The sequence below is a fragment of the Osmerus mordax genome, chromosome 4 (genome assembly GCF_038355195.1).
Source record: "Osmerus mordax isolate fOsmMor3 chromosome 4, fOsmMor3.pri, whole genome shotgun sequence".
Taxonomy (NCBI): Eukaryota; Metazoa; Chordata; class Actinopteri; order Osmeriformes; family Osmeridae; genus Osmerus; species Osmerus mordax.
In genome coordinates, this window is record NC_090053.1 from 13,014,582 (window position 1) to 13,027,751 (window position 13,170).

The 13,170-nt window shown below is 38.4% G+C and overlaps 1 protein-coding gene across 1 annotated transcript; it reads right to left on the minus strand.

Annotated features, from left to right (window-relative positions):
* Window positions 1-2,829: 2,829 nt before the first annotated feature.
* On the minus strand, window positions 2,830-3,771 carry foxb1a (forkhead box B1a). The gene has a single exon (XM_067235301.1). It carries the CDS (start codon window positions 3,769-3,771, stop codon window positions 2,830-2,832), a length of 942 nt encoding a protein of 313 aa, XP_067091402.1.
* Between the last annotated feature and the right edge of the window lie 9,399 nt (window positions 3,772-13,170).

A 13,170-nucleotide genomic window follows, 5' to 3' on the forward strand; every position in this document is an offset into this window, starting at 1 on the left:
GCCGATCGGGCCATAACACTAATGTAAATTGACAGCAGCAAATACATACCTTGATGCAGTTTATGTTGTAGTTTACACGTGTGAATCGATACTACACCACCGAAACATGTTGAAACAAGTTCGTGCAACCTGTAAAGCACTTTATGACTGGGCTAGCAGCGACAGGTCTACACATACTAAGTAGACAAACAGAAATAAATAAATAAATAAATAATGTTAAATAATGTAAGCCTACCTATCTGACGTATATGCCTGCAACTGTAATGTCTGGCCTATATATTAATTAACTAATACTTCAATATAAAAAAGTGTTATTGTCGCAGTCCCTTTCCTAATAAGACATTTATAAGTTAACAGTGGCCGGAGGTTGACTAACTAAAGACAGAGTTGATCCTATTGGTGTCAAAAAAATTACAGCCTGTTAACCCAGATTACTAGAAAACACAAGGTTTTACCGATGGCGACCTGTTTTACTTTGGCTTTACTCCCAAAATGTATTCATGCTGCATAATAGGCTATTAAAACATGCTCAAATTTAAACTAATGAGTAGCCAATTGACTAAACAATAATGTAGGCTAATACAATGCTGTACAGTCACCTTCACGTCGACCATTTCCAAACCTGGCACTAAACAGGTAAAGACATTTCAGAATAGGCTAATTTGATTATGATCGAATTAATGCGACAATTTCTGATTTTGCCGTGTTGATGTAAACACTGTCATTTCATCACCCAGAGTAAACATTCATGTAGGTTCAAACTATAGAAACACTGAAAAAAATATCACTGTTGTGCAAACAGTCTGGGGGAGGGGTGGATTTAAATTCCAAAGGAGTTTCGGAGCTCGTTTCCTAGTTCCCCAGTCAGCAATGTGTTTGTGAAAAGTCTTTTTGTCTCGTTGGAAGAAAAAAAGGCTAAATCTACATTGGTGGCAAAGTCTAAGTTTGCAATTCTTTGCACTTTCTATTGAGCTGAATGAGAGAGAATGAAGTGGCCTGAGACACCCAATTGCATAAAGTGACGGAATTATAATGTAGCCTATTTGTTTAATACCCCGAGATGGGTTGTTGCTTTGAGGAGGTGGACAATGCTCGATCCAACAAATGTTTAATTAACGTGTTAATTTTTCCAAAAGCTAGAACTTAAGTAAATGTTACAAAAAAAAGTACGCTATTACACTTACAATTGTGGCAGATTATTGAGAACTTTCAGAACTTTTCACGATAATTTGTTCTCTACCGTTTTAAGTGATTTTGTGTAGGCCTATGCTGCATGCTCTATTTTAAGGTTGAGTGCTAGGCTATATTCAGCAACCACTTTGTTTCTTAGGGCCAGTCTAAATATTGCTGTAGGCTATTTCAGTGTCATTTATACCAACTAGATGTGTACATTGTGAGTGTTAACCTTTCTAAATGTGTATTGTTTGGCTTAATTGTGTGTATAGCTTGATGAATGAGCCCAGTTGTCTGAGCTGTGACCATGGCGTAGCAACTCCATGCATTCTAATCAAGCGCGTGATTCATCCATTTCTGGACCCTTTTTGAACGCTTCTGCTCGGGAGCTAGGACATATGCACTGCACGAGAGCTCCAATCATAGTGGCCCGGTGCACCCTATGCAGTGTGCACCTGGAATCCTCAAAATCCTTTCGATGAAGCATTCTTGGGTTGAAGAAACTATGATGTGATAACTGTGCTTAGATTAGAATTGTAATACTAGGCATCTGACCACAACAAATAATAGGCCTACTTGACAACTTATAATAATAATAATGCAGATAAAATCATGGCCGTAATGACACGTCTGAAACGGTCATTCAAAATACACCAAACAACATGACTGTGTTTACACCCTTTTTAATGTGAAAATATCTTGATGACCCAGTTTTAATTCGATGCATTCTATTTGCACACTTTTCAAAAGCACGCATGCTGCCAGAGTAAAACAGTTCAGGGATAAGCATGCTTTCCCTAAACAGAAAAGTACAAATAAACAGCATTTGATACAGGGTCACCACAGATTTTAAATTAAATGCCTCACAAAATTTCACGCAAAATAAACAACTAAAACATCAAACTAAAAAGTGCATTTTACAATATTTGAATTGAACTTATTTTCAGTATTCACATATTCATTTTGAATTCAAGGACGCCGTACATTTGTTTTTCATTTTTTTACGGTGGACAATGTTTCATAATTCTGTCCTGAATTCCTATACGTACAGGCCTATTTGGTATACCAACTTCCACAACCTTAATGAACGATTGGAATTCCATTTGTAAAAAGAAAACAAATTGTATGAAACAAGTTAAAGTTTGTATACGTTTGCTTGTTTCTGCCTTTTACGGACATTACAATCATATGCTTGTATAGCACACTTACAAAATAATGAAAAGGCCTTTTTCCTGTGGTGAAATAATCTGTTACAGTAGAAGGAAATTACGCCCAACTAGGCAAAGCATTATTGTTGTTTTGCATATGTTTGTTTCTGGGGACTTCTACAAATTATATTTTATGCAACTCAAATCGATTCCATTGCAAAGCACATATTTTGACATTGAACTGAACATTGAAAACAACCATAATTTATAAATTGAAGAGCAAGATTTCACAATATCTGATCTGGACCCATGTTATAAGACATTTATCCTTAAACGCAAAACATTACACAAAATTGAATTTACAACATTGACATTGCTTGCCGTGATTGTAGCTATGGATTATGTTTTTCTGTCTAGAATTTCTGTGGCAAGAAAATAAACTTTGGATTTGGCAAGAACCTGCAATCGAGTTCATTAGCTGAAAAAATCTGAAAACCCGCGAAGGTGGTCAGTGCACAGCCACTGACTGCAGACTTGAGGGGTTTGTCAGGGTGTCGCTGGGCGTAGATGGGCTGCTTTGGCTCGTCGCTGTCTGAGGTGAGGTCGGGCTTAGAGACTGCGGAGAGTTTGATAAGAATGCGGGGATGTGCGCAGGAAGCGCGGAGAAACCAGACACTGAGGTCGGTGTAGGTTTTATTGGCACAGGAATCGCTGGTAAAGTCTGTCCTCCGTGACAGAGGGACTTTATTGGGACGCCATAAGCACTGTAATCACTCGCCATGGAAATTGGAGAGGCTGTGTCTATCACGCCGGGATTGTACATATGGGGCCACGCTGTAGTCAACTGATTGTGGAGAGGATACCCAGCTGACATGGTCTGCATGGTAGAAAATGCAAGACTTCCTGGCACCTTGTACTCTCTGGCAATGATGTTCTCAATAGCAAACGGGTGCTTAAAAGTTGATGGTTGTGACACTCCTATGTTATAGCTGGACATTTGTGGAAGATGTGTGCTAGTGGCAGCTAACGCACTCAGTCTCAGTTTAGCTTGCTGTTGAAGATAATGGGCAGCATCTGATTGCTTACTAGCTGCCAAATGATCTGATGCCATCATCATTACCTTGAAACGTTTGCGGCGTCTCAAGAAACTTCCATTCTCAAACATGTCGCCGCAGCTGGGATGGAGAGCCCAAAAACTTCCCTTACCCGGTTGGTCTGGTCGACGTGGGATTTTAATGAAACAGTCGTTGAAAGAAAGATTGTGTCGCAATGAATTTTGCCATCGTTGTGTGTTTTCTCTGTAATAGGGAAATCTGTCCATGATGAACTTGTAAATTTCGCTGAGAGGAAGCATCTTCTCCGGGCAGCTCTGGATAGCCATGGCAGTGAGAGAGATGTACGAGTAAGGTGGCTTCTGGTCACTGTAGGTGTTTCTCCCTGGACGTGGCATCCTCACAGAATTTTGCTCTCACAAAAGTTGAATAAAGATCCGTATCCTGTTGGTCCTTGATACTAACTTAACCCCTCCTCTTGAAAACAAATGCTGTACATGCGTGTATAGTAAACTGCAATGCAACTGTAACACGTTGATCGCAATAGAAAGTTGGCTAACGCAGTGGATGCGGAGAGTCCGACTTCCTTGGAAAGTCTGCTTGTCTTGGATGAGATGTGATCTTTACTTAAGCAATCGGCAGTAATCTTATTTCCCGTGTTGGATTGGTAGAATCGATCTCATCTCTCGTCCTTGTTAAGGTGAGCTATGTTGTTGCCTACATGTCCTTCCTCTAACCGTCTGATAGTTTTATGTGATGACATGAGCAGAAAAGACCCCTGTAGAGGCGCCCCATTAATGTGCCACCTCTTTGCTATCACATGACAATCGCACTGGGAGGAGGGGGCTGGGAGAAAGGCATAATCTGGTTTCATTTACACCTATTTACATGGACACCTTGGGCCAATAGAAATCATTTCCATTTGAAGACCGCGAAAAAGGGTGAAAAGGCTCGGCACAGATTTGAACAGCGATGGCACTCTCTAACACTATGTGAAGGTATGCGCTAACGTTTCTGTGGGATTCACGGGTGCGTAGTGTCCAAATATTATATATTATGTAAAAATGAAACTACAATGGCAAATAGACTGATAAAAAGAGACTGTAACGTTATTGTATTTGGACTGTGCTGGCATTAGTCCTATAAAACGGATTTGTTGTCATTGTTTTTTGTCTCCTAAGAAAAACAGTCGTATCAAACATGTGTTATGACATCTGACAAGAATGTGTTTACCTTTTGATTATTTTGGCAACATAAATATTTGTTGTTAAAAAAAATATATATACAGGACCAATTAGTTGTGCGTTCAACCTTGTTTATTATTATATTTTTTATTTTATTTTTATTTACATAAGTAAATGAAAGAACAAACATAAGGCAAACAAACGTTGATTTAAATGAAACTTTTGAAGGAAATGTTATAGTAATTTGTCATTTTGTATTAATGTAAAGTAATTTGAAAAGTACTTCAGATATGCAAATAGAGCCTTTATGGCGGCCTGGTGAAAACTGTATAAAATATCCATAAGTCAATTATATGAATGTGAAAACCAAATGGAAGCCTATTTTGAGCTATGGCCATTCAAGCTTTTTGCCCAGCCTCACCATGGGCCACGTTTCCGCTTGGGAGGTTTGCAATACCAGGGACCACACACGCGCACGCGGATTTGCTCATAATTTATGCTAATTTCCCTCCATAAATCCACAATACACCCCATCACCAGTCTGACGGATTACGAATAGAATCGTCTATGCAAGGAACACCACGCATTGTTGACTGCTCACAGCTATTTTGAGGCAAAGATCAAGTGTTCAGGAAGCTTTTTCTATAAGAGAGTGGACGACGAGTTTAAAGAAATCTCTCCAAGATTATGTTTACAAACTAATGTAGGCTGCCAACCGAACGTTTACGGTTTCCTTGGTTGCTGCACAAAACTGTCCAAAAAATTTGTCACATGCTGAGCGTGTAGCTTTTTTCCATTTTATTGTGTTTATGTTTTTGTCAGAACATATTCTCCGTGTTAAACTTGTCATTCATTTTAGAAAATATTCGGAAACCCCAAGCTTCGGAATAATTCAAGTGAGCCAACAAGAGAGTGAGCCAATCAGACATGCACCCTTGACCTCAAATACATGCACCTGACTATCAGATTGACCAAACAGTGGTCAATCAGTTGAAGGCAGACACACATTAAACATTATTGTAAACATAAATTGTGCCGTATCATGACAACCCCCCCCCCCCCCCCCCCCCCCCCATAAAGCATTCTTACATAAGACTACACACCGCACACATAGTAAATCGACTCTGGATGTTTTCACAGTTAATTATGTTCACAATTGCACAGTAGCCTATGGACCAAGAACCACCCAAATTCTACAATTTCACATGCACCGATAAAGTGCCCTTCCAGCTGTCATGCAAATAAGCTTTGTCCTGAAGTTAACGGTTAACCAATTGAGCTTCGGAGCAGCCAGGCGTGTTTTAGCTCACCGAGGATGCGTGCCTTTTTTGCGCTGCAGAGTTATGCGATATGGATAGGCCTATTGTCCCCATCGAATGGCACACTGAAAATGCCACCATGACTCTAAATCTGAATGCGATTTATTGCCGCTTCCAAACTTCTGAGTTCAAGCAGTAGATCAACTGTATAATGTGTGCGATGTTTGGTCATTTGTAGAAGCCGGACAAAGGTTAGGATAAGCCAAATTGCGTTGCACTTGTGAACTGAGCCATAGTCTGAAGTATCCTTTATAGCAGGGGACTGAAAACAATTTTGAGCGAGACTAAAAAAGGACGGAAAACAAAGGCACTTTCTTAAACATCTCAAAGTAGAGTAGTGAGGCGTGACATTCCCAGGGTGATGATATACAAAAGCTGAGGTCATGGAGATGAAAAGAAGAATCAAACAGCCACTTTCACACGTCTGCCCTCGATTGCTGCACCTCAACACAATAGGAAACAAATGTTGTAAAAAGACAATCGATTCTAAAGCAGCGAATGATACCCACACAATATTGCCAAACTGAATCAAATCGGGAAATGCTGCTCAACCCTTGAATATGATATGTAGCCAACAAGAAAAACAAAATCGAAATAAAATGTAGTTGACGGTTTTGGGCAGTTATGAATCAATAGGCTATATTTATAGACCACGATAAGAACAGCAATTTAATAATTATTAATATGGACTAATGGTCAAGAAAAATAAAATTTTTAGGCTTACGACTATGCTGCTTCTGTACTACCACATCCTATAATTATTAACAATAATATTGTCCTATTTTTTTTACACAATATATACAGTCTACAATACAACAACAAGCACAACAACAGCAACACTAATATTAATACACATGGTCAAATTCATGTTAAGCAATTAATTTTACAGGTCAAGCAGCTGTGGTCTTTGGCATGTTGCAAACTTTAGTCTTGTGCATCACCTTGAGGGTCTTGCAATAAAGGCTATTGATGTCAACTTTTTGGGGAGTCCCGCTGTGTACTTTGCTTACTTGTGTATTTCGTAACATTACCAACTCCCTCTTACTTGAGGCAATGTAGATTTACCAAAGATCTAATGAATACACAAATTGCAATAGCTGGCGGTGCAAATTGAGTTCTTAATTTAAACATTTATACACAAACGTAATTAAAGTTGAATACTCAAAAATTGATTAGGTATTGGCTACCTTTATTTTTCTGTGACGTTTATCACCAGGCGCAGTGCAACTGTGAAAGGCAGCAGTCAGGCTTTGTGATGCTGTCATTCACTGAACCACGCCTTTCTTTTGCGGAGAATGGTTAAGTAACCGCATTCGTGTGAGTGTGTGTATAGAGCGAGTCCATACACTTCTTCACTTGCCTACGTAGGCCCTAGTTTCTATAATACTTCAGACAATATGATTCTAATTAAGTCCGTGGCGATTTAATCTCCCTCGAGATGTTTTACGGCGCAATTAAGGACGCACTGGTGTTAAGGTATATGAATATTCAAGAGAATGACAATTAATTAGCAGACAGAGGGCCCTCATTATGGTAAAAGTACCATCTCATGCAGCGCAAATTTAAGGGATAGGGTATTCACTTTCACTACCTAAAGACCATCACTTGAGATTATCAACTTCAATTATGACCCCAGTTATAAACTCACTTCACCAAAACAATGTTAATCTTGGTCGTTACATTTGCAGCTACATGTACCAACACTCCTCCTTCCACAAGTACCATGTAATGCTAGTTCTTTACCACAGCATAAAGCTACTTTTTTTTAAAGAGCAGAGTAGTAGACCACCACCAACGGCAATACATTTTCAATTGCATTAGTTTTTTAACGTCTGTGTGCAGTGACACAGAGTACCTGGGAGAATACCTTCAGGGCATTCTGAACATATGTTAGGATTATGGTTAATTGACTAATTACATGAATTAGGTATTCATTATACAGCACATCAGGTGTAAAGAATGTCTTAATTGAACAGAGGTTTTTGATGGACGCTGTTAAAAAGCTAAAAAGCTGCTCTATTTTGAAATCCGTACCAGTTTCTCAGACCACAAAAACAGACGTGTAGTAAAAAAAATTGAAACACACAGAGGTAAATTCCTCGGGTAGAATTCAGTGGACGTAGAAGGAATGAGCTGTAGCCCAGACATGCAAACGGATGTTTTAACACCGTTGACGTTTAGCCTTAAAGTGAATGAAGGTTCAGTCAAGTTTCCATGGCCATCAGGTGGTGATAGGCTCTATACGGAAACAGATCTGCCATGTCATTTAAGTTTGATAATAATAACAATAAAAATAAAACACATTATAGCCTATCATCCTGTTAATGTAAATGTAACTGTTCAAATGTACCAATAACTTTAGCTGAAGTTTGATAGAAGAATTATGATGTATAACATCTTTGTCTTCCTCAATGAAAATGTTTGAAGATGAACTATGGAAATCAATCAAGTTTATCCAGTCACATTAACTTGATGTAATTTGTCAACATCTCCACAACATTGTCAATAAAGATGCATAAAAAAACTGTCTCTCCTAGATAGTCCTCTAAAATGTACTAAATGTGATTATTATTATTATTTTTAATGACGTCGAACCCACTGCGTCATAACCATGTATGTTTCAGCACCATGGACAGCTCCACCACCTACCTGCACTATTGTCGATAGATAGGCTTATGTGGGTATCATAGTTCTCTCCTTGCCAATCATTGATAGGCATGTTGTGTGTTGGGAGTCAGATGGCTGAGCGGTGAGGGAGTCAGGCTAGTAATCTGAAGGTTGCCAGTTCGATTCCCGGCCGTGTCAATTGACGTTGTGTCCTTGGGCAAGGCACTTCACCCTACTTGCCTCAGGGGGGAATGTCCCTGTACTTACTGTAAGTCGCTCTGGATAAGAGCGTCTGCTAAATGACTAAATGTAAATGTAAATGTTAGTTGCACAGTATACTAATACACAGCATAGTGCTATCTGAAGAACAATGGCATCTCAAATAGGTGTGTGCAAACCCCAAAGGGTGTGTGTGTATTGAGGTTTTGAAAGCTATCAGTATTCAGATGTGTGTGGGTGTTGGGGGCACCCGACTCTCCCCAGTTCATTGACTCCATATGGAGAGAAACAGCGGGACTGATGAGTGTGCAACCTAAGGTCCATGTTTGTGCTGCCAACTGCGACCAAAACAAGGGCCCCTGATCCCCCTGCATAATTCATTACAGACAAGGCAGCCACTGCTCCTACTCTTTAGCTTTTGTGACAAATGACACTAGTTCATACAAATTGACCTATAAAACAGCAGTGGCTCCTCTGCCACTGGACGCATGTAAGAGAGATGCCATTGAAGAAAGAGTCAAAGATGTTAAGACAGCACTCTCTGGGAATGTTGCCTCGAAAAACTGCAAGAGAACACATTAGGTTGATCGATAATCACAACATTTAAAGGCACTAGACAAGTGAGTGTGAAGATTGTATTAATAAATTTCAATTGCAAAGTATTTAAAATATTATGTCTCTAGAGAATCATGTTTCAAGCAAGAACATTACCGCTAATTATAGACTTGTTTAGTTATGTGTCCTACTTAGTTAAACTGAGAGAATAATACAACTTAAAAACAACTAAAATTATACAGTACAGGACATGATATATTAACAACAGACTCTTGAAGAGCAGAAACTATAGCAAAAAAAGATCAAAAGTCCATTATCTGAAAGATTTATGAATTAATATGGTTCAAGCAGATATGGGAGGTGCAGTGCTTTGACAGAGAAAGAAAATGAGATGGCAGCCTTTGAAATGGATACTCATGGAGTAGAAGGAGGGAAAAAGAAAGAGGAACCGATAATAAAATAAAGCCAGACAGGAGTCTTTCAATTATGAAACTTTCCTTCTTAAGGTATGCGTTGCCAGGACGCAATGAGCACTGTGAGGTTCATTATTTCCTCATAATGTGCACTGATGTGTGAGTTAGACATCTTAGTATCTGCAGCTCTCTGGATCAATATGTCTGGTCACATTAAGTGAACTGTAACAGCCTGACGACCCCGGGGTCGACATGTGGGTTTAACCTTTGACCTTTCCCCCAGTGTTGACTCTTAGCTTTTCATTTGTGTCTCAAAGAAGCTGTTGAGGCATTATGTTGTGTGGTGATCTGAATTACCAAGACGTAGATGTTCTTATTAATTGCTGTGTGTCATGCGTCAGTAAATGCATGTTAAAGTTTTGGTAAATAGGCTATAGTTAATTTAACTATTCATTAATATAGTTAACTATAATTATTCATTCTGTATCAAAGATATGTTGGCTGGCTATGTCTTATCAATTATAATTTTTTTCTGGAACATCAGTTTATATACGGTATTGCATTAAATTACAGAATGCTTTACGGAACTTCAATTGCTATAGCCATTAAATTGGCAAATGCTTTCTATGCTATTAGGGTTAGTGCGAATTCCATAAAAGGTCAGATGCAAACATTTGCATTAAAAGGTTGATTGAAAATAGCTGCATTGTACAGTTTAATGCCGTGAAAGGCTGGTTAGGAATGTATGAATTCTAAATGCCCAACTTGTGTCCAAAAGCTGTCTTTTCATATACAATTGTGGATGTGTGATTAAGGGATATACATAGAGGAAAGGCACAAATATATTTTATATAGCCATCATTTCCTGTATATTCTAGGTGACAATGTCCTGTGCATTGATACCATATATCATTTTGGATCATTTAAGTAAGACATCTATCTGATGCTAATCCCTTTAGTATGAGCCCCTAGAATGACTCATGCTCATCAAGACCTTGGTAATGATCAGAACTTAACCAATTGGGACCAAATAAGAGGCATTTTATTCTGTCTTTCATGTAACACATCTAGGGAATAGCTGGTTCCTCAGGATGAATTACATACACATTGTACCTCACAACAAGAATTCAGTTTTTACCCCACCCCTAAACAACAACAAGGGTTTTGCACAACATGATGGCACATAATAATATAATGAGAAATGGTGTGCGTATTTCATGTATGGCTCATCTCTGAAATTAGTCATGAAAAGTTATTGAGACTTCCTTTCACATTTGTCTTTAGGGTGTGTTTCCTTCTGAGAGATACTAGGTCTATGATAAAAATAACAAGTGATCAGGACAATGTGTTATATTCTTGTTCTGGCTCGCTTCTTAATTAATACACACCACAAAATAATGACAAATACTGACTAAGCTCTAGGAGGGTCAATGTGAGCAATCAGCAATAACATGAATTTTCCATGTAGATTCAGGTGCTTTAATTGGAGTAAGATTTATATCCTCTTAAAATGAACAACATTCACACACTGTTGAGCAGAAAGTGGCTCCACAGTTAATCATAGAGGCTTTACAAGAGTTATGCAAACAGTCAACTCAGCCTCCACACTGCTCCGTTGTGGTTGACCAGCTAGCTGTGACTCCTGCTCAAATGTAATATGCATGACACAATTTCAGGCACTAATTCATTTGTTTAATAATAGGAGTGCTAACCTGTGCTAGCAACAGGGGCTCTCGGAGGAAAACATAAAGGTCTGCTAATCCATGGCTAATCAAAGGGCACAGGAAGCAGCCTTCTAGCAGATTTCTGTCATATCAATTAAAACAAGACTAGAATATTTGGGTCCATCAAAGCAAGCTTGTATTGGGGCATCATTATACACAGCCTCGACTCTAAATCATTATTCCTCAAGGGTGTTGCTACTCTTCTCAGTGTGAGGATTGGACTCTTGACAGACAACTAAGGACCTTGGGATGCACGGCTAATATCTAGAGGAAATTATATGTTTGAGATCCTATCGATTGTGTTCTTCAACTCTTATTGTGGCTGAAACAGATTAATCAAGAGGATTGACTTTTTGAGAATGACTGGGACGGCGGAACCAATGAATTGTAATATATTTACATGTATTCACTTAGCCGAAGGTTTTATCCAAATAAATGTACTATAGTGTGTTTGTAAGTGCAGCAGATAATCAAGGACCAGAAGAGCACAATTTCAATATTCAACAATATTTCAGTGGGAAGTGTCAAGGAACATTCTGTATTTTTACCAGATAACATAATCTCAACTTCAAAATGTTGACCACCACAACAAGAGCCTGCACTTTAAAAGAGTGACATTCAACAATTAAAATCAAACTATGTTTTTAAACCTACCAACGCAATCAGTTGAATTATATGAACAGGAAATACATACATACAAAATGTCAAACAACCCAAATATGCATGTGTTTAAAAACCTTAATTTTTTGTTTATTTTATTCCTGACAGTGTATCCAGGCTTCAGTACCAGATCTAAAGTGTCTGAGGTTTAGGCTATTCTGTTCAGGTAATGAGAGGAAAAACACATGCAAGATTACTGTGAAATGTCAAGTGCTGCTGGATATCAGAAAATAGCTCTGTCTGTCACAGCTAAGACCAGACACATAATTAAGAGCCTTACTGCTATAGTTAGGGAAATGTCCATTTCCCTTGTCTGAACCAAAACCATTACAATCCCAAATAATTGACTTTCTAAACCCTACTTGTCTTTTTTGGCACAAGAAACTGGGAAAAAATTGACAATAGTTACCAGCATTCCAGGTTGGCACAAGCTCTTCAGATTACAAAACAACACTGAATACACTTAAATAATGTTTATATATAACAGATTCAATTGAACTGGTGATTAACCAAATAAAGGCTGATTAACAATGGTGGAAATTAGCTAATTTCTCTGGTGATCTTTTTATCTTAGTGCTCTAAATGTTTGCTTAAATTGAATATTCACAAGACAGTGTTACAGAGCTCCACTGATCAAATATGTTTAAATAGTTATACATGTTATCAAGTTATACATGATTCAAATGAGAAAGTGACAGAAGACAAATATACGATTCCCCTAAGGAATGCAAAATAAATAGAACCACAATGCACACATTAAATGCATTAAAATATTTGTTGTCTGCATTCATTTCTGTAGGACAAATTAATCTTGTTTAGTAAAAGAACACAATGAACCAACACTGAGTGAACAGATCTTGCAAACTCAAAATGCTTGAATGGAAAACTGTTGAAAACACTGATGCAGTTGGAGATGCCACATGTTTCCACAGGAGATGTCAACACCCAGCCTCTCTTCTACCATGACCCATTTGCCTGGTGAATTACCTCTCTGCCATTCAATCATTACAGTGTTTATGTTCATACATCCCATCAATGAACTTCAACAGGCGCTAAACCAACTTAGGTAACACAGACCAATAAATTGAGACCAATAAAAATCATTTAATCTTGGAC

Excerpts from the sequence above, each read along its gene's own strand:
- foxb1a (XM_067235301.1), bottom strand. The coding sequence starts at position 3,771 with ATGCCACGTCCAGGGAGAAACACCTACAGTGACCAGAAGCCACCTTAC.